General features: G+C 47.1%; 1 protein-coding gene across 2 annotated transcripts in view; it reads left to right on the plus strand.

Annotated features, from left to right (window-relative positions):
* Window positions 1–24,247, plus strand: part of P3H2 (prolyl 3-hydroxylase 2) — a 114,359-nt gene that overhangs the window by 66,845 nt on the left and 23,267 nt on the right. For both annotated transcript variants that reach the window (XM_082224143.1, XM_082224144.1), the window contains exons 2-7: window positions 2,388–2,534; window positions 4,731–4,920; window positions 16,531–16,662; window positions 18,593–18,735; window positions 20,722–20,811; window positions 23,574–23,614. In XM_082224143.1, coding sequence (XP_082080269.1) covers window positions 2,388–2,534; window positions 4,731–4,920; window positions 16,531–16,662; window positions 18,593–18,735; window positions 20,722–20,811; window positions 23,574–23,614 — 743 coding nt within the window. The remainder of the gene's footprint in view (window positions 1–2,387; window positions 2,535–4,730; window positions 4,921–16,530; window positions 16,663–18,592; window positions 18,736–20,721; window positions 20,812–23,573; window positions 23,615–24,247) is intronic.

Genomic DNA, 24,247 nt, shown 5'->3' on the forward strand with positions numbered 1-24,247 from the left:
ATAAGGGACTGTCCCTCCAAATAAGGGACGCTTGACAGCTATGCCGTTTGCATGCAAAGCAGATGATCTGGTGCAGAATCACAGCCCTTCATCTCAGGTTGTGGGTTCGAGCCCAACGTTGGGATGTGTACCCCTGTTTTTTTAATCCACTGTTTTCCCAGAGCTCTGCTGAACTGCATGTACAGTACAAGGCGAGACGCCTCTCGCTGCCAGTTAAGCAAACAGCCCGTTTTATGAGTTCTGGCAGTTGCTTCCCGTTTCCGAAAAGCAACACATTTTCAGGGACACCTCCGTGGCCCAGAGGTTGTGAGGGAATCTGCGCCGCTTGGCTCATTCACTCTGGCATTGCCCCTTCCCATCAGGACATCCTTATTATGATATTTATTTGTTTATTTCCCACCCTCTGCCGTGAGGTCCTGGGTGGGTTATAACATTAAAACACAATATGAAAAACCATTTTGGTTGTGTGTGTTTTTTAAAGACTTACACTCATAAAAACAAGGTGGGCTCTGAAAACTTGCACCTCAGGTGTCAGAAGGCCACGGTAAAGAAGACTGAGCGGATAAGGGCTTTGGGCACCAATGTGCCCGGAAATGAACTGGCAGCCAATGCAGCTGTTTTTCAAAAGGGGGTTATATGAGGTCTCAATGGAACCCCAGCCAGTGATCCAGCGGTTGCATTTTGGACCAATTGACCCTTCTGAGTCGTCTTCAAGGGCAGAACTATGTAGAGCGCATTGCAGTAGTCCAGTCTGGGAATTACCATTACACTGAGTTGTTGGCCTCTGTCTGTCTCACGAGACAATGGAGTACACCTCCAGGGGTGAAGTCAAACCGGTGTGTTAGCAGCACCAACATGACCTCCCAGGGCAGTGTGTCTGGAGGTCCAGGGACACCCAGCTCGGAGGTGCAGTGGTACCACGGGTTACAGACGTTTCAGGTTACAGATGCTTCAGGTTACAGACTCCGCTAACCCAGAAATAGTACCTTGGGTTAAGAACTTCAGAATGAAAACGGAAATCGCTCAGTGGCGGTGCGGCAGCAACGGGAGGCCCCATTAGCTAAAGTGGTACCTCAGGTTAAGAACAGTTTCAGGTTAAAAATGGACCTCCAGAACGAATTAAGTACTTAACCCGAGGTACCACTGTAATTCTGTTTTGTTTTTGAAATCATTTTCATTTGGTTTTACAAATACAAAGTTATTTAAAAAAATATCCAAATATATATTATCCATATACAGAGATTCCTCCAAATCTCAGGACTTCCCCCCACCCCCTCCATGGGTTCCCGTTTTGAACATTTAGAAATGTATATTCTTCCATAAACTTCCATGGTAGTTTTTACACTACAAGTGAAATCAAAATTCTGCCAATGTTTCCATCTGCTTACAGTGGTCTCCTAAATAACTTCTAAATGTTCCCCTTCTTTTATAAAGTTTTTGTCCTCTTGGTTTCTGAGTTTTCCAGTCAGTTTTGCCATTTCGGTGTAGTTTAACAGCTTCATTTGCCATTCCTCTCTGGTAGGGACTCTGTTTTCTTTCCATCTCTGGGCTAGTAACAGGGTGGCTGTTCCACACATGAAAAGTCTTTTCTGCTCCTTTGGAATGTCAGTACCTGTAATTCCTAATAAAAACGCTTCTGGTTTCTTAACAAAAGTTATTTTAAGCATTTTTTTCCCCATTTCATTATATACCATCTCCCAGAAAGCTTTTATTACCAGACAAGTCCACCACATATGATAAAAGGTCCCTTCTTTTTCTTTACATTTCTAGCAGGTATTTGAACTTGTCCTATAAATTTTGGCCAACTTACTAGGAGTTAAATCCCACCAGTATTTCATTTTCATATAATTTTATTTCAGTGTACAGCATGCCATAAATTTCAAGTCTGCTTGGGGTAATTCTAGATCCACTGTTGTCACTTGAGGCTCATGTGGCTGTAAACCACTCTCTGATCTTCAGAGGAAGGACAATATATAAATAATACTACTACTACTACTACTACTACTACTACTACTACTACATCATCAACAACAACAACTGTAATAATAAATGATGACTGGTTAAAATGCTATAATACTGCTATAAAAGTACGGTGCATAAGGGTCTTTAGTTATGTTCATTCATTCTGTTGGGTCTACTTTGAGTAAAACTTGCTTGAATCCCACCCATGGTGTTTTCATTGTACTTCATTTTGGCCTTGTGTAAATAAATAAACCAACCCTCTGGGATCTGCTGTGGAGCAGACACGCTCTTTCTTTCTTTCTTTCTTTCTTTCTTTCTTTCTTTCTTTCTTTCTGTCATAAAATTTATGTATGACTTGTTTGTAGAAAACCTCAGAGCACTTTGCAAGGAGCCTCAAAGCCTCTTTCTTTTCCTTTCCTTTGCAGCTGAACCAGTTGGACAAGGCAGCTGATGCAGCCCACACCTTCTTCCTGGCGAACCCGGAGCACATGGAGGTTCAGCAAGACCTGGAGAATTACAGGACCTCGGCGGGGAAGGTGGACCTCATCGACCGAGAGGCCCGACCGCACATGGTAACGTTGCCAAAGAGCAAAATTGGGCCGCTTTATGGATCTGAAACAGAACCACCACTGAAATGCCACCAGAAATAACATGTGGAGCAAATCTGGTGGGATCCTGCTTGGGCAAAATCTTGGTGGGTTGACATGGGAGGCTCAAAGAGTTTCAGTAAGGTGAACCAAATGCTCTCTGGAGGCTCCAGCACATCCTGAGATGTCCCCATCAGCTGTGTTGGCCAAGGTGGATGCTTTCTGTGGTCCAAAATATGTGGAGGACATCATCTTGGTCTAGGGAGTGAGGAGAAATGGATGGGTTTCTTTTTCTTTTTCTGAATCTGCCCTGCATCTAAGAGGCTGGTGACCAATACTGACCAGTAGCAGGTCTCAAGGATCTCAAGGAGATTCTACCTTGCCTCTCTGAGGTTGCAGAGTAGGGTCTTTGGCTCAAAAAATAAGTCATCTGCCAATGAGCCATGGGTTCTCTGGACTTCTGGCACTGTCTCACTTGCATTTTGGGGGTCCCCCTCTTTGGTGGTCTCCGTCAGTGACATCTTGCTCCTAAGGCTCATTCTTTCATGACATGGATCTTCAGGAAAGAGGCTGAAAATGAAGCTGCCGGTATCATAGCGCCTTTATACAAAACTATGGTGCGACCACATTTGAAATACAGTGGTACCTCAGGTGAAGTACTTAATTCATTCTGGAGGTCCGTTCTTAACCTGAAACTGTTCTTAACCTGAAGCACCACTTTAGCTAATGGGGCCTCCCGCTGCTGCCATGCTGCTGGAGCACAATTTCTGTTCTCATCCTGAAGCAAAGTTCTTAATCCGAGGTACTATTTCTGGGTTAGCGGAGTCTGTAACCTGAAGCGTATGTAACCCGAGGTACCACTGTACTGCATAGGGTTCTGGTCGACTCACCTCAATAAGGCTATTGTAGAGTTGGAAAAGGTTTAGGACAAGGCAACCAAACTGATCAGGGGGTGAAGTGACTTCCCTGTGCAGAAAGGTTTCAGCACTGGGGACTATTTAGTTCATGCCAGAGGTTTTCAACCTTTTGGGGTCCACAACTCCCTTGTCCAACTCCCTTCTTTCTGTGGCACCCTTGTGGGGCTCGGGAGCCCAGTTAGGTCACCCCTTGCACATAGAGCTGGCAGCCCCTTACCCTTTTTCAAACACCCTCCCTTGTGGACAGTTCCCTCGGCCTCCTCTCCCCTCTCCTTGGGAGTCCTCTGGGCAGCTGCTGCTGCTGTCCCTGGTTTCTGAGCTGCCCCATGGAGAGGTGCCTCTTCACACTGCCCCACAAGGGCCTGGGACTTGTCTGTCCAATCCCAACAGCAAGGGCTGGCAGACTGGCAAACTGGGCTCCCTCACCTGCTTGCTTGCTTACTCCGAGGCCACCTCAGCTCCTGGAAACCAGCACCCCCTGGCCAGCCCCAGAGGCATCCTTCACCTGCAGAGTTTGTAGCCAGGACTACTGCAACAAACAACTGTGCAAGCCTTTGGGAGACAGAGATGCAAGAGGGCATCAGAGGGAAGGAAAGAGGGACAGAGGACAGTGTTGCCCACGGCACCCCTGACCATCAGTCAAGGCGACCCAGGGTGCCATGGCACATGGGTTGAAAATCACTGGTTTAGAGAAAACTAGATGAAGGGGTGACCTGATAGAGGTTTATGAAACCATGCGTGGCATGGAGGAAATGGATAGAGTTTTTCTCCCTCTCTTCTAACACTAGAACTCCAATGAGCCTTAATAATAATAATAATAATAATTTTTATTTATACCCTGCCCTCCCCGGCCAGAGCCAGGCTCAGGGTGGCTAACACCAGTAAAATTACAGTAAAAACATAATGGGGGACCCAATTTAAAATACAGGTTAAAATGCAATTTAAAATGCTGCCTCACTTTAAAAGTAGCCCATAGATCAAAACCATAAGGGGAGGGAAACATAAGGGTCAGACTGAGTCCAAACCAAAGGCCAGGCGGAACAGCTCTGTCTTGCAGGCCCTGCGGAAAGATGTCAAGTCCCGCAGGGCCCTGGTTTTTGGGACAGAGCATTCCACCAAGTCGGGGCCAGTACTGAAAAGGCCCTGGCCCTAGTTGAAGGAATCTGAGTACTGGAAGATTCAGGACAGATCAAATGGAGTCCTTCTTCACACAGCACACAGTTAAACTATTTCCCATGTCCTTAATGTTCTTTTGGTATTACAGGAGGACTATCTTTTGGGAGTGAAGCATTACGACAAAGAAGAGTATCACGCGGCCATTGAGTTCCTGGAGAGGGCACTGAGGGGCTACCACGTGGCTGATACAGAGTGCCGGGTCTTGTGCGAAGGATCGCAGAAATTTGAGGACTATGAATACCTGGACTATAAGGCCACCCTCTACGAAGGGATCGCAGGTAGGGAGTTGCAGAGTGCGGGTGCGGCCACGCTAAAGTATTGATTTATAACAAATGTAGAATACAGGGGGTATTTCACACACCCCTGTGACAGGGCCAGGTGGGCTGATTCAAGTGGTTGAGGGGCACATGTGAGCTAACTAGTCTGAAGGGTTTAAGAATAGAATAGAATAGAATAGAATAGAATAGAATAGAATAGAATAGAATAGAATAGAATTTATTATTTATACCCTGCCCATCTGGCTGGGTTTCCCCAGCCACTGTGGGCGGCTTCCAACAAAGTATTAAAATACAGTAGTCTGTTAAACATTAAAAGCTTCCCTAAAGAGGGCTGCCTTCAGATGTCTTCTAAAAGTCACATAGTTGTTTATCTCGTTGACATCTGGTGGGAGGGCGTTCCACAGGGCGGGTGCCACTACCGAGAAGGCTCTCTGCCTGGTTCCCTGTAACCTCGCTTCTCGCAGTGAGGGAACCGCCAGACCTCAGTGTCCTCCAGACCTCAGTGTCCCTCAGTGTCCGGGCAGAATGATGAGGCTGGAGATGCTCCTTCAGGTATACTGGGCCTTTGATGTCATTGAGGGCTTGAAAGGTCAGCACCAACGTTTTGAATTGTGCTTGGAAACATACTGGGAGCCAACGTAGGTCTTTCAAGACTGGTGTTATGTGGTCCCGGTGGCCACTCCCAGTCACCCGTCTAGCTGCCGCATTCTGGATTAGTTGTAGTTTCTGGGTCACCTTCAAAGGTAGCCCCACATAGAGCGCATTGCAGTAGTCCAAGCGGGAGATAACCAGAACATGCGCCACTCTGGCGAGACAGTCCGTGGGCAGGGAAGGTCTCAGCCTGTGCATCAGATGGAGCTGATAGGCAGCTGCCCTGGACACCGAATTGACCTGTGCCTCCATGGACAGCTGTGAGTCCAAAATGGCTCCCAGGCTGTGTCCTTCAGCGGCACAGTTGCCCCATTCAGGATCAGGGAGTCCTCCACACCAGCCTGCCCCCTGTCCCCCAAGAACAGTACTTCTGTCTTGTCAGGATTCAACCTTAATCTGTTAGCCGTCATCCATCCTACTACTGTTTAAGGGCTTTATATACTAATAATAACACTTTGAACTTGACCCTGTGGAAAATCAGCAAGCAGTGGAGCTCTCTGAGCACAGGGGTTATATGGAGGAGGCAAGGCTTCACTCCTGTCAGCAATTGTGCTGCAGCACTCTATTCTAACTCCAGCTTCCAAGGGAAGCCCCACACAGAGTGCATTGCAGTAATCTAGAAGTAGGTTGGAGAATGCACACACTGGGCCTGGGTTCAAGGACAGCTGCCTACCCCTGACACCATCTCATCTTCCTCTCCTAGCTCTTCCTTGATCCAATCTTGCATGGTTTCCGTGGTGGGTCTAGTTCCACGCTAGAGCCCCAGCCCATCCGGGGGCCTCGTGCTGCCTGCCAGTCACAAGGGCTGGCCTTGCTTGCAAAGGTCGCCTCCTTAGCCCTCTCCTTCCCTAGGTAGCCGCTGGCAAGTGCTCCGGAGTCCTGTGCAAGGACACCACCACCGTGCGAAGATCCAAAATCTGCCGAGCGAAACAGTTTCTTCCTTGGCCACCAGCCCAGCAGGGTTAAGGATGGAGAGCATCATAAATGGCTTGATTGGCCTTTGGGGGAAAACACTGGCGAGGGTTCAAGGCCCGCTTGGCTGGAGGAGGCTTATTTAGCTGGGCCAAGGGCTGGGGTTTATTTATCTCTCCTCCGGCTGCTGCTACTATGGAAAATGAAAGCTGCCGTTCAAAGGAGCAAACCACAGACGTGAAGCAGTCCAGGTTCCTGCGAGCCGCAGGCTCCTAGGAGGCTGAGGCTGCTGACTGAGGATAACAGGGCAGGGGGCTCTCCCTCTTCCTCCCAGGTGGGGGCCAGGTTGCCCCCCTCCATCCTCTGCATCTCCACTTGGGTTGGTTTTGCAGCTCAGCTGCAGATGCCCTCCTTGACCTCTCTGTGCCACCCCCTGTTCTTATAAGATGTTGCGAGAGGAGGGTTGCTCAGAGCTTGGACAAAGGGGCTCAACTGCCCTCTCCATTCTTCTTCTACTTCTTCTTCTTGTTGTTGTTTAGTCATTTAGTCGTGTCCGACTCTTCATGACCCCCTGGACCAGAGCACCCCAGGCCCTCCTGTCTTCCACTGCCTCCCGCAGTTTGTTCAAACTCATGCTGGTAGCTTCGAGAACACTGTCCAACCATCTTAGCATCTAGATCAAGGGAAGCAATAGTGCCACTGTATTCTGCTCTGGTCAGACCTCACCTGGAGTACTGTGTCCAGTTCTGGGCACCACAATTCAAGAAGGACACTGACAAACTGGAACGTGTCCAGAGGAGGGCAACCAAAATGGTCAAAGGCCTGGAAACGATGCCTTATGAGGAACGGCTAAGGGAGCTGGGCATGTTTAGCCTGGAGAAGAGGAGGTTAAGGGGTGATCTGATAGCCATGTTCAAATATATAAAAAGATGTCATATAGAGGAGGGAGAAAGGTTGTTTTCTGCTGCTCCAGAGAAGTGGACACGGAGCAATGGATCCAAACTACAAGAAAGAAGATTCTACCTAAACATTAGGAAGAACTTCCTGACAGTAAGAGCTGTTTGACAGTGGAATTTGCTGCCAAGGAGTGTGGTGGAGTCTCCTCCTTTGGAGGTCTTTAAGCAGAGGCTTGACAACCATATGTCAGGAGTGCTCTGATGGTGTTTCCTGCTTGGCAGGGGGTTGGACTCGATGGCCCTTGTGGTCTCTTCCAACTCTATGATTCTATCTTGTCCTCTGTCGTCCCCTTCTCCTTGTGCCCTCCATCTTTCCCAACATCAGGGTCTTTTCCAGGGAGTCTTCTCTTCTCATGAGGTGGCCAAAGTCTTGGAGTCTCAGCTTCAGGATCTGTCCTTCCAGTGAGCACTCAGGGCTGACTTCCTTAAGAATGGATAGGTTGGATCTTCTTGCAGTCCATGGGACTCTCAAGAGTCTCCTCCAGCACCAGAATTCAAAAGCATCGATTCTTTGGCGATCAGCCTTGTTTATGGTCCAGCTCTCACTTCCGTACATCACTACTGGGAAAACCAGAGCTTTAATTATACGGACCTTTGTTGGGAAGGTGATGTCTCTGCTTTTTAAGATGCTGTCTAGGTTTATCATTGCTTTTCTCCATTCTTAGTCATAGGCTACAATAGAATAGTAGAACTGGAAGGGACCCCCCCCCAGGGTCATCTGGTTCGGCCCCTTGCAGTGCCGGAACTGCAGCCAGAGAACCCCTGACAGACGGCCGTCCAACCTCTGCTTAAAAACCTCCAAGGAAGGAGAGTCCACCATGTCCCAAGGGAGTCCGCTCCACTGTCAGACAGTTCTTACTGTCAGAAAGTTCTTCTGAATGTTTAATTGGAATCTCCTTTATTGGAACTTGAAGCCATGGGTTCGAGTCCTACCCTTCCAGAGCAGGAAAATACAAGCATGCTGCCTCTTCCCTGTGACAGCCCTTGAGATATTTGATTTATATACTGCCATTTCATCCAAAGATCCCAGGGCAGTGTACAACATGAAGAACATAAATTTATGGATCATCATCATCATCAAAATCATAGAACTCCCTAGTCAAACTCCCTGCAATTCAGGAACATTTCTCTGTGGGGATTGAACCCACAATCTTGACATGATCAGCACCACAACTGAGATAACTTCCTTGCACTTAATACAGACAATAATAATAGACAGCATAATAAAGAAAATAATCTTCTACAGTTCCTGGGCTGGTGTGGATGGCGAATGTCTGAAGAATAGGAAATAAAATCTCACCCGATGACATAAAAGCATTCTAGATCCTTCGTCGCCCTGGAAACAGACAGTTTATGTGTTATTTCCCCCGCAATAGCCAAAGTCCATAAGTTCTTATACGACAAAGACAAATGGAGGTGGTTTTTAAAAAGGTTTTCCATTGCTGAGCTATGGAAATCCTAGCATCAGCAGACATCCATGCCCAAAGTTCTTTACGGTGGCAAGCTTTCATGTTGTCAGTCCACATGTTCAGTAATGTCAGGATTTCACTCGTGGGTGTCCAGTGGTCCTGAATTTTGGAACAGGAGGCAGGGACAGCCACCAGCCTAGATGGCTTTAAAATAGACAAAAGCATGAAAGAGAATAGAAACACCGCCACCCGACCCCACCCCATCCATCTTCCCTCCCGCCACCCCCCTTTTCTTCTCTCTCTCTTTTTTCTTCTCCCCCTAATGCCTCAACAAATGAAATGGATTTGTAAAAATGTTACATGAAAAAAACAAACCAAAAATGAGGCACTACACTTCTGTAAAACAAGAAAATCCTTAATAAAATATTTAAAAAAAAAAAAAGCATGAAAGAGGAGAGGGCTATTGATGGCTACTAGCCTTACTGGCTCTGCTCTGCCACCGCAGTTGGAGGGAGGGATGCTGCTGAATGCTAGTTGCTGGAAACCTCAGAAGGAGAGAGTTGCTCTTGTGGGTCCTGTGGTGGCTGCACAAGGAAGTGTCCTGAAGGTAGAAGATTTGCATTCATTTGGTTTGAGCCTATTTGCGTGGCAAGTCCTCTCTCCCCAGTGGAAATAGTGGCACATGAAACAATTATTAAGGGTAATGGGCTAAATAAGGCCACAACTTTATTGGTTACAGGTTTTGAGCGGTATTGGCTTAGGCATTGGTCCTAACCGACTATATCCGGCTTCAGCCCGTCCGCTTGAAGTCCGGGAAGGGTTAACCACCAGTAGGGGGAGTCCTGCTGATGCACATAAACTAGGAACTCCCCCGGGGTCACCAATAGGGGGCGTGCCTTAAGCCCTCACCTCCCTCGGCTTCGGACAGGGCCACGCCCTCCGGGATCCTTTATCCGACTACCCTTCAATATGTGGGGCAGGTGATGGCGCTCCCTCTCCTCTTCCATCTACAGAGCAATACCAATGCCTAACCGCCAATACCCAGAAAGCTGTGATGGTTTGCTATGAGGTAGGCGGAAACCAAATGGCAGGTGCAAATTTGCCAAGTGGAAAAATTCCTACCAGGCCCCTCAATGGTGACCAATCGAGGTCCATAGCAAGGTCAAGGAATGAAAACCTTATAGGGCAGGAGGGTGGGAAACACGAACAGCTGGTAGGCGGCAAAAGAGGGAGATCCCCAGCCGTGTCCTGCCTTTATAGGGCAGGCCATGCCCACAGAGCCAGCTGATTGGCTGGCCAGGGGCTGACGTGGCTGGGGATTCCCCCAATCCGCAGGCGGAAGTGGCTTACTCTTACCCTTTAAGAGATACTAACTGAAAACATGCAGAGAAGGAATTGTAGGGAGACTACAGTCTTTCCCTTTCCTTCTTTTGGAGACTTTTGGAGTTCCAGCTGTCCTGGCCCATAGCTGTCAAGTGTCCCGTATTTGAAGGGACAGTCCCTTATTCCAGGGCCATGTCCCGCTGCTGTCCCTTATTGATGGATGTCCCTTAAATGATGTCCCTTAAATTTCAAAGGAAGCAGCTCCTCTCCCTCCCTCCCTGCCGGCCAGAGAGGAGGGAGGCTCCAACTGTGTTGCTTGGCTGTGTTGCTAACCCAATTAGGAGTCTAAGAACGACTGGGGGGTGGAGCTTGCATGCCTTGTGTGTGGCTAGTTAATGAAAGCTTTTTGAATGCTGGATGGCATTTTGTTGCACTTGCTGCTGCAAACTTTGCAGTGCAAAGCCAGGCCGGGGAGCCATCTTAAGTTGAGGCTGCGTAGGCCTTGTGGTGCATGTGATTCAGATTCTATTCAGTTGAACCTCTGGTTACAAAGTTGGTTGGACAGTGTTCTCGGAGCATGAGTTTGACCAGACTGCAGGAGGACAGGAAGACTGGAGTGCCTGGAACAGGTGAGGCTGCAGGTCCCTTATTTTCAAGGCTGCTGGTCCCTTATTTTCAAATCTGTAAGTTGACAGCTATGTCCTGGCCTTGTGTCCAAATGGTAACCAAAGGCAAGCAGGAGCCAGCTTTTCCACCAGCCTTTTCCCATTCCTCATCCAGCGATGGCCAATCCATCAGGCTGCAGGGAGAGTCCAGCTTCCAGCTCTTCCTCTCCTTGAACTGCAGCCTTTGTGAGAGCTCTGGAACTAAGAGCAAGAGCCCGGATTTGCTTCACGCAGCTTGCTAAACCGAAAGGTTCATTGCTGCTGCTGCTGTTAGCTGAATTCCCGCAAGGGTAGCGTGGAAGGGTGAAGGTAGAAGAGCTGTGGCTGTGCTTCCTGCTTCCCCAGTCGAAGGGACAGGAAGGCTTACAGACAGAGTGTGGCAGCCTGCCCATCCTTGAGCCAAGGTCAGCAATCCCCATCAGTGGCCTTCCCGATTCATGGACTTTCGACTCGATCTCCCTCGCTGCCTCCCTGTATCTGCCTAAACATTTAAGGCACAAACACAGGCTTGAAGCAAAAGCCAAACACATCTGCTTGGCTATTGCAGGACATTCCAGCCCCTTCCTTGCCATCAGCTCAAGCAGAAATTCAACCCACTCCCCTGTTTCTTCAAGGGGAGATTTGGAGAGCTGTCCATGGGCGTGCAAAGCCTGATTTTCCACATGCTCCCCCAAACATTGCAAAGTACAGAGGGATTAGTGCATTACTGAGAATCAGGAAAGAGAGAATCTGCCTCCACTCAGCTCCTTTATTGTCCCTCTGGATCACTCCCCCGCTCCTCATCCCACTCCCCCTAATTCCACTTTCACTAGATCATCACCATGTTCCCTCCCCCCTCGCTGTGCATTGCAGGGACACCACAAAACATAAAACTGCATGTATAACCCTATCAAGTTTGCTAATGTGCACTAGTCATGGTTGTGTGCTCAGGTAGAAATTGGCGATGACATGATGGCCAAGCTCAAAGCCTCCTGCTGGACACGATCCATTGAGAAGGCAGGCAGGCAGGAGCAATGCGATTTGTGGGTGCCAGCTGCATAAAAAAGGTTTCCAGGATGGGTGGAGGGAGACAAGGGCACAATCAGTCAGGAGAAGGCAACACAGCTCAGACAGGGTGCGGTGAGGAGTCGTGAGGGTGGCATGGCTCTAGGGCAGTGAAAGATGGCAAGGGAAAGATGGAAAGGCAGGGCTTAATCTCCCTGTTTCACTTTGCATTTTGCCCTTTCTTCTTGTTGCCTGCACATCACTCCCAACAGGTGGGGGGCAAAGAGGTTAGAGACAGAGGGTTGTGTGTCGTCTTGCAAGGATTTTCAAGCTCCTCTCTGCAAGGAGGATGATCTGTGGAGGCCTGTTGGCTGAGGGGCAGCCTTTCAGTTCAGAAGAAAGGAATTCAGAACAAGTGTTTCATATTCTGGAGTTGGAATCCTGCAGAAACTTGGGAGGAGGGGAAAGTGATTGATGTCACAGTGGCCCCAAAGTCTGGGCACTTGACAAAGTCTTCCTTTGCCCTTCTCCTACCTAAAACACAAGACCCTTAAGTGTTTGGGGGCATGATATTTCAGAGGGGACAAAGCTCAGACTACAAATGCATCCTCCCTGTGGCTGTTCAGAAAGTCCCTCCTACCTGAGTTGAGGAGGAGAGGGCAGACTAAGTACGGAAGTGACTCTCCATCCTAACTGATGCCTGTTTAAAGGTAAAGGGACCCCTGACCATTAGGTCCAGTCGTGGATGACTCTGGGGTTGCAGCGCTCATCTCGCTTTATTGGCCAAGGGAGCCGGTGTACAGCTTCCAGGTCATGTGGCCAGCATGATTAAGCCGCTTCTGGCGAGCCAGAGCAGTGCACGGAAACGCCGTTTACCTTCCCGCCGGAGCGGTACCTATTTATCTACTTGCACTTTGACGTGCTTTCGAACTGCTAGGTTAGCAGGAGCCGGGACCGAGCAACGGGAGCTCACTCCATCACGGGGATTCAAACCGCCAACCTTCTGATCGGCAAGTCCTAGGCTCTGTGGTTTAACCCACAGCGCCACCCGCGTCCCATGCCTGTTTACTTGAGTGCAAATCAATGAGATTTGATGAGTGTGACTTAAGCCCCATGCATTGCCTTCTGTTTATCTAGCTCCTTTTGAATTATGGCTCGTTGTTGACCTTCGGCTCGGGGGATTGCGACACTTCATCTGATTCCCATCACCAACGGTCTGCAGAAAGGCGGGCGGCTCACAACCTCTTCTGCGTAACATTTTGCAGCTGGAAGAAAATGCCATTTTGACAAAAATCATTAGTTGCTTCCCCCGCCCACAGGAAGGGACTTAATTTAAGGAAACAAAACACTTATAGATCATCATGAGCATCATCATGCCTCCCTACCCATAAGGTCATAAGTTTATTGTTTTTCTAACCAAAGTCCACAAGAAACTTGTATTAGGCAATTTTGTTTTTGGCAAGTTTTGGGCGAAGACACTTCTGTGTTAGCAGAACCAAAGTGACCTCCCTGTTTGAAATGTTTTGATGAGTATATGGCAAAATACTGCTCAAAAAAAGATACGCTAATATGCCTAGATTAAAATGCGAAGTACTGGATGGAAGAAAAATGAGTAAGGAAAGATAATAAGGATATATAGATGATTTGAGGAGACTGTAGAATGCAAAGATTATTGTAAATTGTATCATGTGGAGGAAATCGAGTGGGGTCCAGAGGAAAGCAGAGTAAGACGTTTGGAACCATCTTGGCCGCAGGAGTTACCCGAAGGAGATATACAAGACGCCACCCAACCACTTTAGGGACTATGCTCAGGATTTGTGTAGAGTTTACTCGTGAGACTTTTATTCTTCCAAGGATATCCCACAAGGCAGTAGAGGTTTCCTTCTCCTAGAAGGGCTACCATCCCAGACTGATGAGCCCCATCAGTCTGTTTATTAGGCAATAGTATTAATAAAATAATTCAGAACATACAGTGGTACCTCGGGTACCTGAAACTGTTCTTAACCTGAAGCACCACTTTAGCTAATGGGGCCTTCTGCTGCCACCGGGCTGCCGGAGCATGATTTCTGTTCTCATCCTGAAGCAAAGTTCTTAACCTGAGGCACTATTTCTGGGTTAGCGGAGTCTGTAACCTGAAGCGTATGTAACCCAAGGTATCACTGTACAGCCAAACCTTGGCTCCCGAACGCCTCTGTTTGGGAACCTTCTGACTCCCGAAAGCTGAAAATCCAGAAGTAAATGCTCTGGTTTTTGAAGGTTTTTTGGAAGTTTTTTTGAACGTCTGACGTGGCTTTCGCTTGAGTGCACAAAACTCCTGCAACCAATCGGAAGCCACGCCTTGGTTTTCGAACATTTTGGAAGCCGAACGGGCTTCCGGAACAGATGACGTTCAACAACTGAGGTTTGACTGTATATCCATAATTGGAAAAAACCCCATAATATTAAAAAAAATTGCTTTGACAAGTTCCTGAGCATTAAAACGTGGTTTCCCTTCTGCATCTCTGGCAGTTCCAATTTCTGAAAATCCAATTTGCCAACATCCGCGATGTAAGAGAGACACAAACAAGCTGAAATCCAGCTTGATTTCACATTAAACCTCCGAATCACCACAACAATTTATAGCGATTTTATCTAACTCGTTTTTCCTGATTTCTTTTGCAGAGAGTGCATAGAGGGGCCTCTCTCTGTGTTACGGAAATATCATTGTCCCTTAAAAGAAACCGGACCATGCCTGTTTGCTTGTGCGAACAAAGGTTTCAGAAAGCGATCTCTTGGGTCTCTATTTAGGGGGCAGGCTAGCAGATGATGAGTGATGCCTTCCTGCTGAGGTTGACCACAAATACAAAATCGGTCTGCACATGGGACCCCTCACCCCTTCCCAAGTTTTAACACTTATATTTAACCTTGTTTTCATTTCATCAGTTGAATGAAATGCGAGTGGACATCCAAAATATGAGAACATAAGCGGAGCCTGCAGGATCAGGCCAGTGGTCCCTCCTGTGCTCACGGGGGCCAGCCAGAAGCCACAAAGGCAAACCCACAAGCAGGACCTGGGTGCGAGAGCTACTCTCCCCTTCTGCAGTTTCAAGCAACAGGAATTCAGGAGCATTGCTGTTGTGCTGGGCCCGGGGGTAACCCGTGAAACGCAGTCCAGGACCAGTCCAGAAACGAAGGTTCTGCTAGGAGTCAGTCTGGCAGGGCCAAGGCAGGAAACTAGGCAAGGACAGGTACAGGATCTGGCATTCAGCAATGTTGCTCCTGCAACCTGGGCCAGGGTCCGACAGCCTTTTATCTCTGTCAGGGTATCGGCCGGTCCCGATCCCCCGGCGACTCATCTCCCTGTTTCACCCAAAGGTGAGCACTCCTCCTACGAGTACTCAGGTCTCTCCTTCTCTCAGACCTGAGTCTCTGCAACTCGGGAGACATCGGTGGGTGACTAGACCCAGAGGCCGCCTCAGCCTCCCCTGACCCAACTGGTAGTGGAGCAGCTGTAAGTGATGGCCCAGCTGGAGGCAACGAGGTCATCCCCACATCTGGAGCCAGGGCAGGCTCAGGCCCCGGACTCGGCCCAGCTGGTGCTTGTTGCAGGGGAACCTGTGCAGACTGGGACTCTTCAGGATCAGGCCCCAGACTTGGTTCAGGTGATGCCTGAGTGAGGCAAAGGATCCAGTGTGGACTGAGACTCCTCTGGTTCTGAGTCCGAGCCCAAGTCCCAGACCATGACAACTGTCACTTACTGAGGAGGCTGAGCAGAGCCTATACCAGGTTGGGAAGGCTGCACTAGAAACCTATAAAACCCCATATGACATAGAATCATAGAATTACAGAGCTGGAGGGGGCTCCTGAGGGTCATCTAGTCCAACCCTGGCAATGCAGAAATCTCAACTCGGTCATCCCTGAGGGATGGCCATTCAATCGTTGCTTAAAAACCTCCAATGAAGAAGAGAATCATAGAATGTTGGAAGGTACACTGGGGGTCATCTAGAGATGTTGGACAGTGGACTGGACTCCCCAAGAAGGTGATGGAGTCTCTTTCATGGGCGGTTTGTAGCGAGAGACTGGATGGCCATTGCTCAAGCATTCTTCAGCTGTGATTCCTGCATTAGGAGGGCTGGCCTAGATGACCTTTGGGGTCCCTTCCAACTTTCTATGCCAGATTTTTGTGTATTTTAATGCACCCAAGCAGCTGAAATAGACTGAAAGGAAGCATTTAGTTATAGTCTGTACCGTAATATATAGTCTGTCCCCTGTACTTTCTCCTAAATTCTTTTCCTTCAGTGTAGAAGGTTTTGAAGTTGAGTAACAAACCAATGCTTATTAAACAACAGTGTTGCTTTTCTTGTGTTGCTGTTTATTCCTCATTAGATCGCAGGAAGCTGAGGTTTTTGTTAGGTTGTGGGTGAGCATACCAGACAACACAGCGATTCTTCAAACAGCTCTTGTTTATTCACAGGCCAGAACAGAACTGAACTGAAGTGTTCAGCCAACCTGCTTATATAGAGCTCAACTACAAAGCAACAGTAACAACTTTCTGTAACTATCCAATCACCGAACGTCACTTTCAATTCCTTATTTGCATATGTGGACCTGTGTGAAAACTAAACTATCTACAGTATCCCCCTGCTGGCCCAGGGTGAGAGCTTCAGTACATAACAGGTTTTTTGCTTCCTTCCTCCTGTTTGAGATTTTTCCCTTGCTCTTTCTTCACAGATCACTACATGCAAGTCCTGGTGTGTCAACACGAGTGCGTGAGGGAGCTGGCGACACGGCCCGGGAGACTCTCCCCCATCGACAACTTCCTTCCCCTCCATTACGACTTCTTGCAATTCGCCTATTACAGAGGTACAGCTTGGCTTTCTGGACTTCTTGCCTCAGTTCTGATGTTTCCCTGAGCGACGGGATGACCACCAAAAAACCCAAAGCTATCATGGGTCCAGAGAGTTATCTTGCTTATGTTAAGCAATACTCATGTGGCTGGCGCCAAATCAGAGTAGATCAGAACCAGAATTTCCCTTGTCCCCAATGAAGATTACTGAATATTTCTGATGATACCAATATAGCTATATTTTCAAAAGAATTAGCCTTATGTATGACCTTGGCATCTCGAATAGTAATTTCAACTCAATGAAAAACAGTCTCAAATCTTACAATGGGCACTTGAGTACCACTCACTCTGGAATAGAGCTAGAATGAAGAAAATTAGGCATAAATTGATATTTCAACAGGAGCTAGAAGCTCCAGTCTCTTATCATATGATTTGGCATTCCTTCATTACATACTCAACTGACAGTGTTGGTGGTCTTCACTTGGACTTTGTTATCTCTAATCTACTCATTCTGTGTCTGTTTTATAGTTTCCCTTTCATCTTTTGATTTTCCTCTGTTGTTACGTATCACTGTTCTCTCTGTTTTATATGCATTATGAAAAAACTTTGCAAAAACAAAACAGAACCCATAGAAATTTCCAACAACTGGCCATTTTTTTTCCACTTCTCACCCACATGGAAATTAGAAAGACCTCCACCTAAATCCTCATTCAAATAACAACAAAATAGATGTACTTATTTGACAATGGATTTTGACAAGTTGTACACGAGAGGAGAGCTTTCACTTTAGAACAAACCATGGTTCCTTGTTACGTGCAAACGTAGGGGAGAACCGTGTATGTTTTTCACTCTAGTTAGAAACGATTGTTTGATCCTGGCTTGCCTTAACTAATTTTATTTAGAACAAACCACGGTTCACGGAGTTTGAACCCAACACTAAACCGTGGCTTGTTCTAAAGTGAAACCAGAAGACTTTGAGGTCCTAGTGCAGCTCTCTAACCACTGTACCACTGCTGGAAATAGGATGGGGAGGAGCATGCCATCGCCTTAATTTGGCATATGGGCTTCTTGGACTCCTGAACTTCCAGCCTGTAGCTCAGACCTGAGAATGCGGCAGACCCGGTTGTCACAAATTCTGGCCTGCTAGGTGTTCCCTTCCATCACAACCATTTTTGCAGTTCCAGACATGCAGGAAAAATAAAAGAGAGTGGGGTTGATGGGTTTTTTGTTTTTGCTTAAATCCCTTAAATCTTCTGCAGCTGCAGCAGCAAATTTCCCTGTCCAAAGCTCTCCTCAGAGGAGGAGGCAGCAAAGTTGAAGTGAAATTTCTGGCCAGTCTTTTTTTTTAAAAAAAAATATTTATTGAGATTTTACACTAAACATAGGTTTTAAAAATTAAAAATAATTAAACCAACAATTACACATACAAAATACAAAAAAGGTAATTGAAAAAATAAAAAAGGAAAGAAGAAAAAAATATTTTAGAAAAAATAATAATCCATTTTTCAATATCTTTAAGTTCATTTGCTTATTTCCTTGACCTCCTCACACCTCCCCTTTTTGTATTCCCGTTTACAAAGTCCTTTCAGCAAATCCTTACCCTCTTTCATTTATCTTTATTCTGTATACTTAACCTACTATAACTATATATTTTCATCCATATAACTATCTATATTTACATATTCTTATTAGCCTTAATACCAAAACCACTTATTTTCAGTCCAACATCATTTTAACATTCATTAATTTTACAGTATTTCTGCAAGTAGTCTTTGAATTTCTTCCAGTCTTCTTACACCGTTTCTTCTCCCTGGTCTCGGATTCTGCCAGTCATTTCTGCCAATTCCATATAGTCCATCATCTTCATCTGCCATTCTTCCAGAGTGGGTAAATCTTGTGTCTTTGAAATTTCTGGCCAGTCTAAAGGGTTCTCCTTCACTCTTTCAGTGGGCGATTACGTCAAAGCTCTGGAGTGCACCAGGTCTTACCTCCTGTTCCATCCGGACGATGAAGACGTCTTGGACAACGAAAGCTACTATGAAGTCAACTTGGAAGGGTTTGTGGACTTGGCGAGCATCAAGCCTAGAGAGGTAAGAAGCCGATATGTGGGAATCGGCCGCTGGCGGCCAGAAATCTCCTTTGCAGGTATACAAACCATGCCAACGCCGATGCTTCTTCAGCGCATCAGCTCTCCTGATATAAATGGCTATGCATATTCTTTCTAACCCTGCTGCCTCAATTCCACTGTTTCCCATGTCTTGAACTGTATATTGCAAACTCCTCGGGGGCAAGGACCTGTTCTCAGAGGTGGAGCTAGCTGCTCCGGCACTCGGAGTGGCACACATGCTGTGCATGTGCTGTGCACATGACGAGCATCCCAGGGGGCGAGATACCCATGGGGGGGGGTGGAGCGAGCCGCCCATGGTGAGCTGCTTCCTGGGCTGCGGCGGTGGGGGAGCCGCGCCACTTTGCCAGCAGCCTTCCTCCCTTCCCTCTTCCTTTTGACAGCTCGGGGGAGTCCCCCCCCAGAAAGCAGCCTGGGACTGGGGAGCAATGGTGCGCTGCCCCCCGCAACTCCCAAGCCTCCCCAGAGCTCTCAAAATGAAGGGGGAAGGGGGGAAGGCCACCGGCAAGGCAGCACAGTTCTGCCCCCTCCCCTGACGGCTCAGGGTAGGCTTGGGAGTAGTGGGCGGGCAGCACGCTGAATGTCACCCCCCCTCCGTGAGGGCACCCGTAGCAGCCCGCCCCCACTGCCTACCCCCTTCCTATGCCCCTGCCTGTTCTTTTGTACTCTGTAAAGGTTCTTGAGTCATTTTGAAGGGCAATCTATTTCTTCAGAGGCTTGAACCCCCCCATGCCTACTGATCTGAAAAAGCCCAGTGGGAGCAGTTGCCCTCAACTCATCTTCCCCTGGGCTTGGTGAAGATTTGACGTTTTCATCCCAAAAAAGTTTTTGATTTGAGTTTCTACTGAAATGAGGCTGCATTTTCATGTTGCATTTTAATCTTGTTTTTAAGTTGTATTTTAATCAATTGTTTTTATACAATTAGCCACCCTGAGCCCGGTGTTGGCTGGGGAGGGCGGGGTATAAATAATCTTTTTTATTATTATTATTATTATTATTATTATTATTATTATTATTATTATTATATAAATAAATAATGGGAAGAGAGGCCGGCTACTGAGTCCCTGAGATCAGCGCAGTTGCTGAATTTGTTTTCAAAGGAAGTTCTTAGAATCATAGAATCATAGAATCATAGAATCATAGAGTTGGAAGAGACCACAAGGGCCATCGAGTCCAACCCCCTGCCAAGCAGGAAACACCATCAGAGCACTCCTGACATATGGTTGTCAAGCCTCTGCTTAAAGACCTCCAAAGGAGGAGACTCCACCACACTCCTTGGCAGCAAATTCCACTGTCCAACAGCTCTTACTGTCAGGAAGTTCTTCCTAATGTTTAGGTGGAATCTTCTTTCTTGTAGTTTGGATCCATTGCTCCGTGTCCGCTTCTCTGGAGCAGCAGAAAACAACCTTTCTCCCTCCTCTATGTGACATCCTTTTATATATTTGAACATGGCTATCATATCACCCCTTAACCTCCTCTTCTCCAGGCTAAACATGCCCAGCTCCCTTAGCCGTTCCTCATAAGGCATCGTTTCCAGGCCTTTGACCATTTTGGTTGCCCTCCTCTGGACACGTTCCAGTTTGTCAGTGTCCTTCTTGAATTGTGGTGCCCAGAACTGGACACAGTACTCCAGGTGTGGTCTGACCAGAGCAGAATACAGTGGCACTATTACTTCCCTTGATCTAGATGCTATACTCCTATTGATGCAGCCCAGAATTGCATTGGCTTTTTTAGCTGCCGCGTCACACTGTTGACTCATGTCAAGTTTGTGGTCAACCAAGACTCCTAGATCCTTTTCACATGTACTGCTCTCTCTTCTTCCTTTCACCTTGGCAGCAAAAAAAGAGCTTCTTCGTGGATTTATTTGAAAACAATGCTCTTACTATTTGTCAGTTATGAGAGCTCTTTCCGCAACCAGCCTGGTTTTAAGTCCTTCTCCTGGTTATTTCAGGAAGCTGTGACATTCTTGAGGCGACATAAGCTGGAATCGTACCTGCTGCAGACAGGAGCAGCTGGCCTGGGTTTCTTGTACACGGAGCCGGTAAGTGCAAGCGAGTGTGAGGCATGAACTTTCAGACACAAGAGGTTAAGATTTGGATTCGTACCTGAAATGCCTTGATCAAGTCCCTTTGTGTGCCATGCTGGGTTCTGCAGGAGATAAATCTAGACTTGCAGAGGCATTTTGCACACTGAAAGGAATGTTTGCCAGGTCACCTATGCAAAGAACATTGCTGGATCAGTCCCAGGGCCCTTCAGGTAAAGTATTTGCTTTCAGAGAATGCCCAGCCAAACGCCTCCCCAAACTCATAAGCTTGGCATTCTGAAAACAGCCACTCCCTTCTGAAATTCCCCCACCATCTCACACTCAAAGTTTATATTGCCTCTGAACACGTAGGTTTCATTTAACAGGAAGAGCTGGCGGTTCACTGGGGCTCCAGGAATTTGCATAATCCCTCTTTAGAAACCTATTTACTATGGGTGCTTTCAAACTGGACCGATTTGCCACCACTGGAGCAATGCTTTCCTGAGAAGCAGAATTTAGAGTCCACCCAGGACTTAACACAGTGCTATAATAATAATAATAATAATAATAATAATAATAATAATAATAATAATTTATACCCCGGCCATCTGGCTGGGCTTCCCCAGCCACTCTGGGCGGCTTCCAAAAGAATATTAAAATACTATAATACATCAAACATTAAAAGCTTCCCGAAACAGAGCTGCCTTCAGATGTCTTCTAAAAGCCTGGTAGTTGTTGTTCTCTCTGACATCTGGTGGGAGGGCGTTCCACAGGGAAGGCGCCACTACCGAGAAGGCCCTCTGCCTGGTTCCCTGTAACTTGGCTTCTCGCAGGGAGGGAACCGCCAGAAGGCCCTTGGTGCTGGACCTCAGTGTCCGGGTAGAACGATGGGGGTGGAGACGCTCCTTCAGGTATACTGGACCGAGGTCGTTTAGGGCTTGAAAGGTCAGCATCAACACTTTGAATTGTGCTTGGAAACGTACTGGGAGCCAATGTAGGTCTTTCAAGACCGGTGTTATGTGGTCTCTGCGGCCACTCCCAGTCACCAGTCTAGCTGCTGCGTTCTGGATTAAGTGTGGTTTCCGGGTCACCTTCAAAGGTAGCCCCACGTAGAGCACATTGCAGTAGTCCAAGCGGGAGATAACCAGAGCATGCACCACTCTGGTTATCTAGCAGCGACCTTCCAAGGCCCTTCTGTAAGTTTAACTCACAAGTTTCAGCCAGAAAAGGGTCCCCTACAACTCTGATTATATGCTTCCCTTTTCCCGGAGTCTGCCCATATTGCGTCTTCCTGGCATCAACACACATAAATATATTTGTTTATAACCATTCCTTTTCCCTAATGGGGGACTCAAGGCATTCCCTAATGGGGGACACATAAAACCACTAAAAAAACCATACACCTACGCCTAGAAACAGACCTGTAGCCAGGACAGCTGTTCTCTCAAGGGCTCGGCAGCCAGTTGAAGTTTCTATGCTCTTTTCAAAGGCAGCCCCACGTAGAGTGCATTGCAGTAGTCCAGACAGGATGTGCCTTACTAAGGCATTACTGAGGCATAGCTTCTTAATTACTCCTAAATTACTCAGTTCCTATTTCCCAAGAGTGCTGCTTTCTGGGATGGGGGTGCAGTCTCATTTGTTAATTTTGTTATTTCAAACAAAATGTACCATCGGGGGCAGTAAGAAAACAGGAGCTAAGGAGTACTTAATATTTATCAGTAATGCCAGGCATAAGCTGCAAGGAGGAAGCTTCTAAAATTTATTATTATTATTATTATTATTATTATTATTATTATTATTATTATTATTATTATATTTATACCCCAACCATCTGGCTGGGTTTCCTGAGCCACTCTGGGCGGCGTACAGCGCATAATAAATTGTAAAACATTTGACATAAGGCATTTCCCGACACAGGGTTTCCCTCATCTCAATAAAGGCACAGTAACACTTTAAGGACTCAATAGCATGTCAGCTGGTCATGGAGAGCAGGCTTGCACTGCAGTTGTAGCTTTTGGAAAAATAAAAATAAAAAACCAAATGACAAAAATCTGGCCAGGAAAATATTGGAGGGCAACACAGAATATGCTGGAAGACGTCAGTTTGACAACAGCATCACCTCGGTTCTGGCTAAACAGGTAAATGAAGAAAGGGGATTTCAGGCTAACCTGCTAGTCTGTGAGCTGTCTGGCAATATGTTCAGAATGGATATAAATTAAGGTAACCAGATTTTTTTCCAATGAATTGGGATGTTTTTCAACTTCAGTAGGAATGATAGGAGGGATGCGGGTGGTGCTGTGGGTTCAACCACAGAGCCTAGGGCTTATCAATCAGAAGGTCAGCAGTTCGAATCCCCACGATGGGGTGAGCTCCTGTTGCTCGGTCCCTGCTCCTGCCAACCTAGCAGTTCAAAAGCACACCAGTGCAAGTAGATAAATAGGTACTGCTCCAGCAGGAAGGTAAACGCCGTTTCCGTGCACTGCTCTGGTTGGCCAGAAGCGGCTTAGACATGCTGGCACATAACCCGGAAGCTGTATGCCGACTCCCTCGGCCAATAAAGCGAGATGAGCGCCTCAACCGCAGAGTCGGCCACGACTGGACCTAATGGTCAGGGGTCCCTTTACCTTTAGGAATGATAGGATTTTGTCAGGGGACTGATCTGTAAATCTGGGAACTTGTCCCTGGGAAATGGGGACGTCTGGTATCCTTAATATAAACCAGCTTGTCAAATGAGAGAATCCCCCCCCCCCTTAATATAACAAACCTTCATCTCGTTTCAGACGTACTGGAGCATCTCTGGGTCTCGGCAAGATGAGCACAGGTAGGCGGCCACATTCGAGACACGGATCCATGGGGAATACTCCGTACAAATGGGCCACCTTTTTTTATTCAAGCCACAGACACACACACACACAGGGGACCTGGAGAATATCTTGCCAGTCTTCAGGGAGCAGGAAATCTTAAATCCCCTTTTCATCCCTTGCGTTGCAGGGCCTTGGAGGAGGTGGCCCTCAGCATCCCTTCCTACTCTACAATTCTCTGATTCAATGAAAAAAAAATGTAGCAATAATAATAATAATAATAATAATAATAATAATAATAATAATAATAAATTTTATTTATATCCCGCCCTCCCCAGCCGAAGCCGGGCTCAGGACAGCTAACAGCAATAAAACAGTACAAAAGTACAGGATAAACAACACTCTAAAATCATTCATTATAAAATTAATTAATTCAAGCCACTGGCAACCATTGGGCCATGGGAAGAAGTGAAGAGTTCTGTGGTGAAGAACTGCCTTTTTGAAGAGTTAAGAAAGGAGGGAGTCTGTCCCGGGGTTTGGGATTCCCTTTGCCTCGGAGATGGTTGCGTATTTCAAGGCCTGGGAGAAGAGGGCAAATGGTGATTCCCTTCAGGGGGTGACTGTGTGTGGCTGCCAGTTTTGTGGCATGACAT

Source organism: Podarcis vaucheri, assembly GCF_965113315.1.
Source record: "Podarcis vaucheri genome assembly, chromosome: 5".
Taxonomy (NCBI): domain Eukaryota; kingdom Metazoa; phylum Chordata; class Lepidosauria; order Squamata; family Lacertidae; genus Podarcis; species Podarcis vaucheri.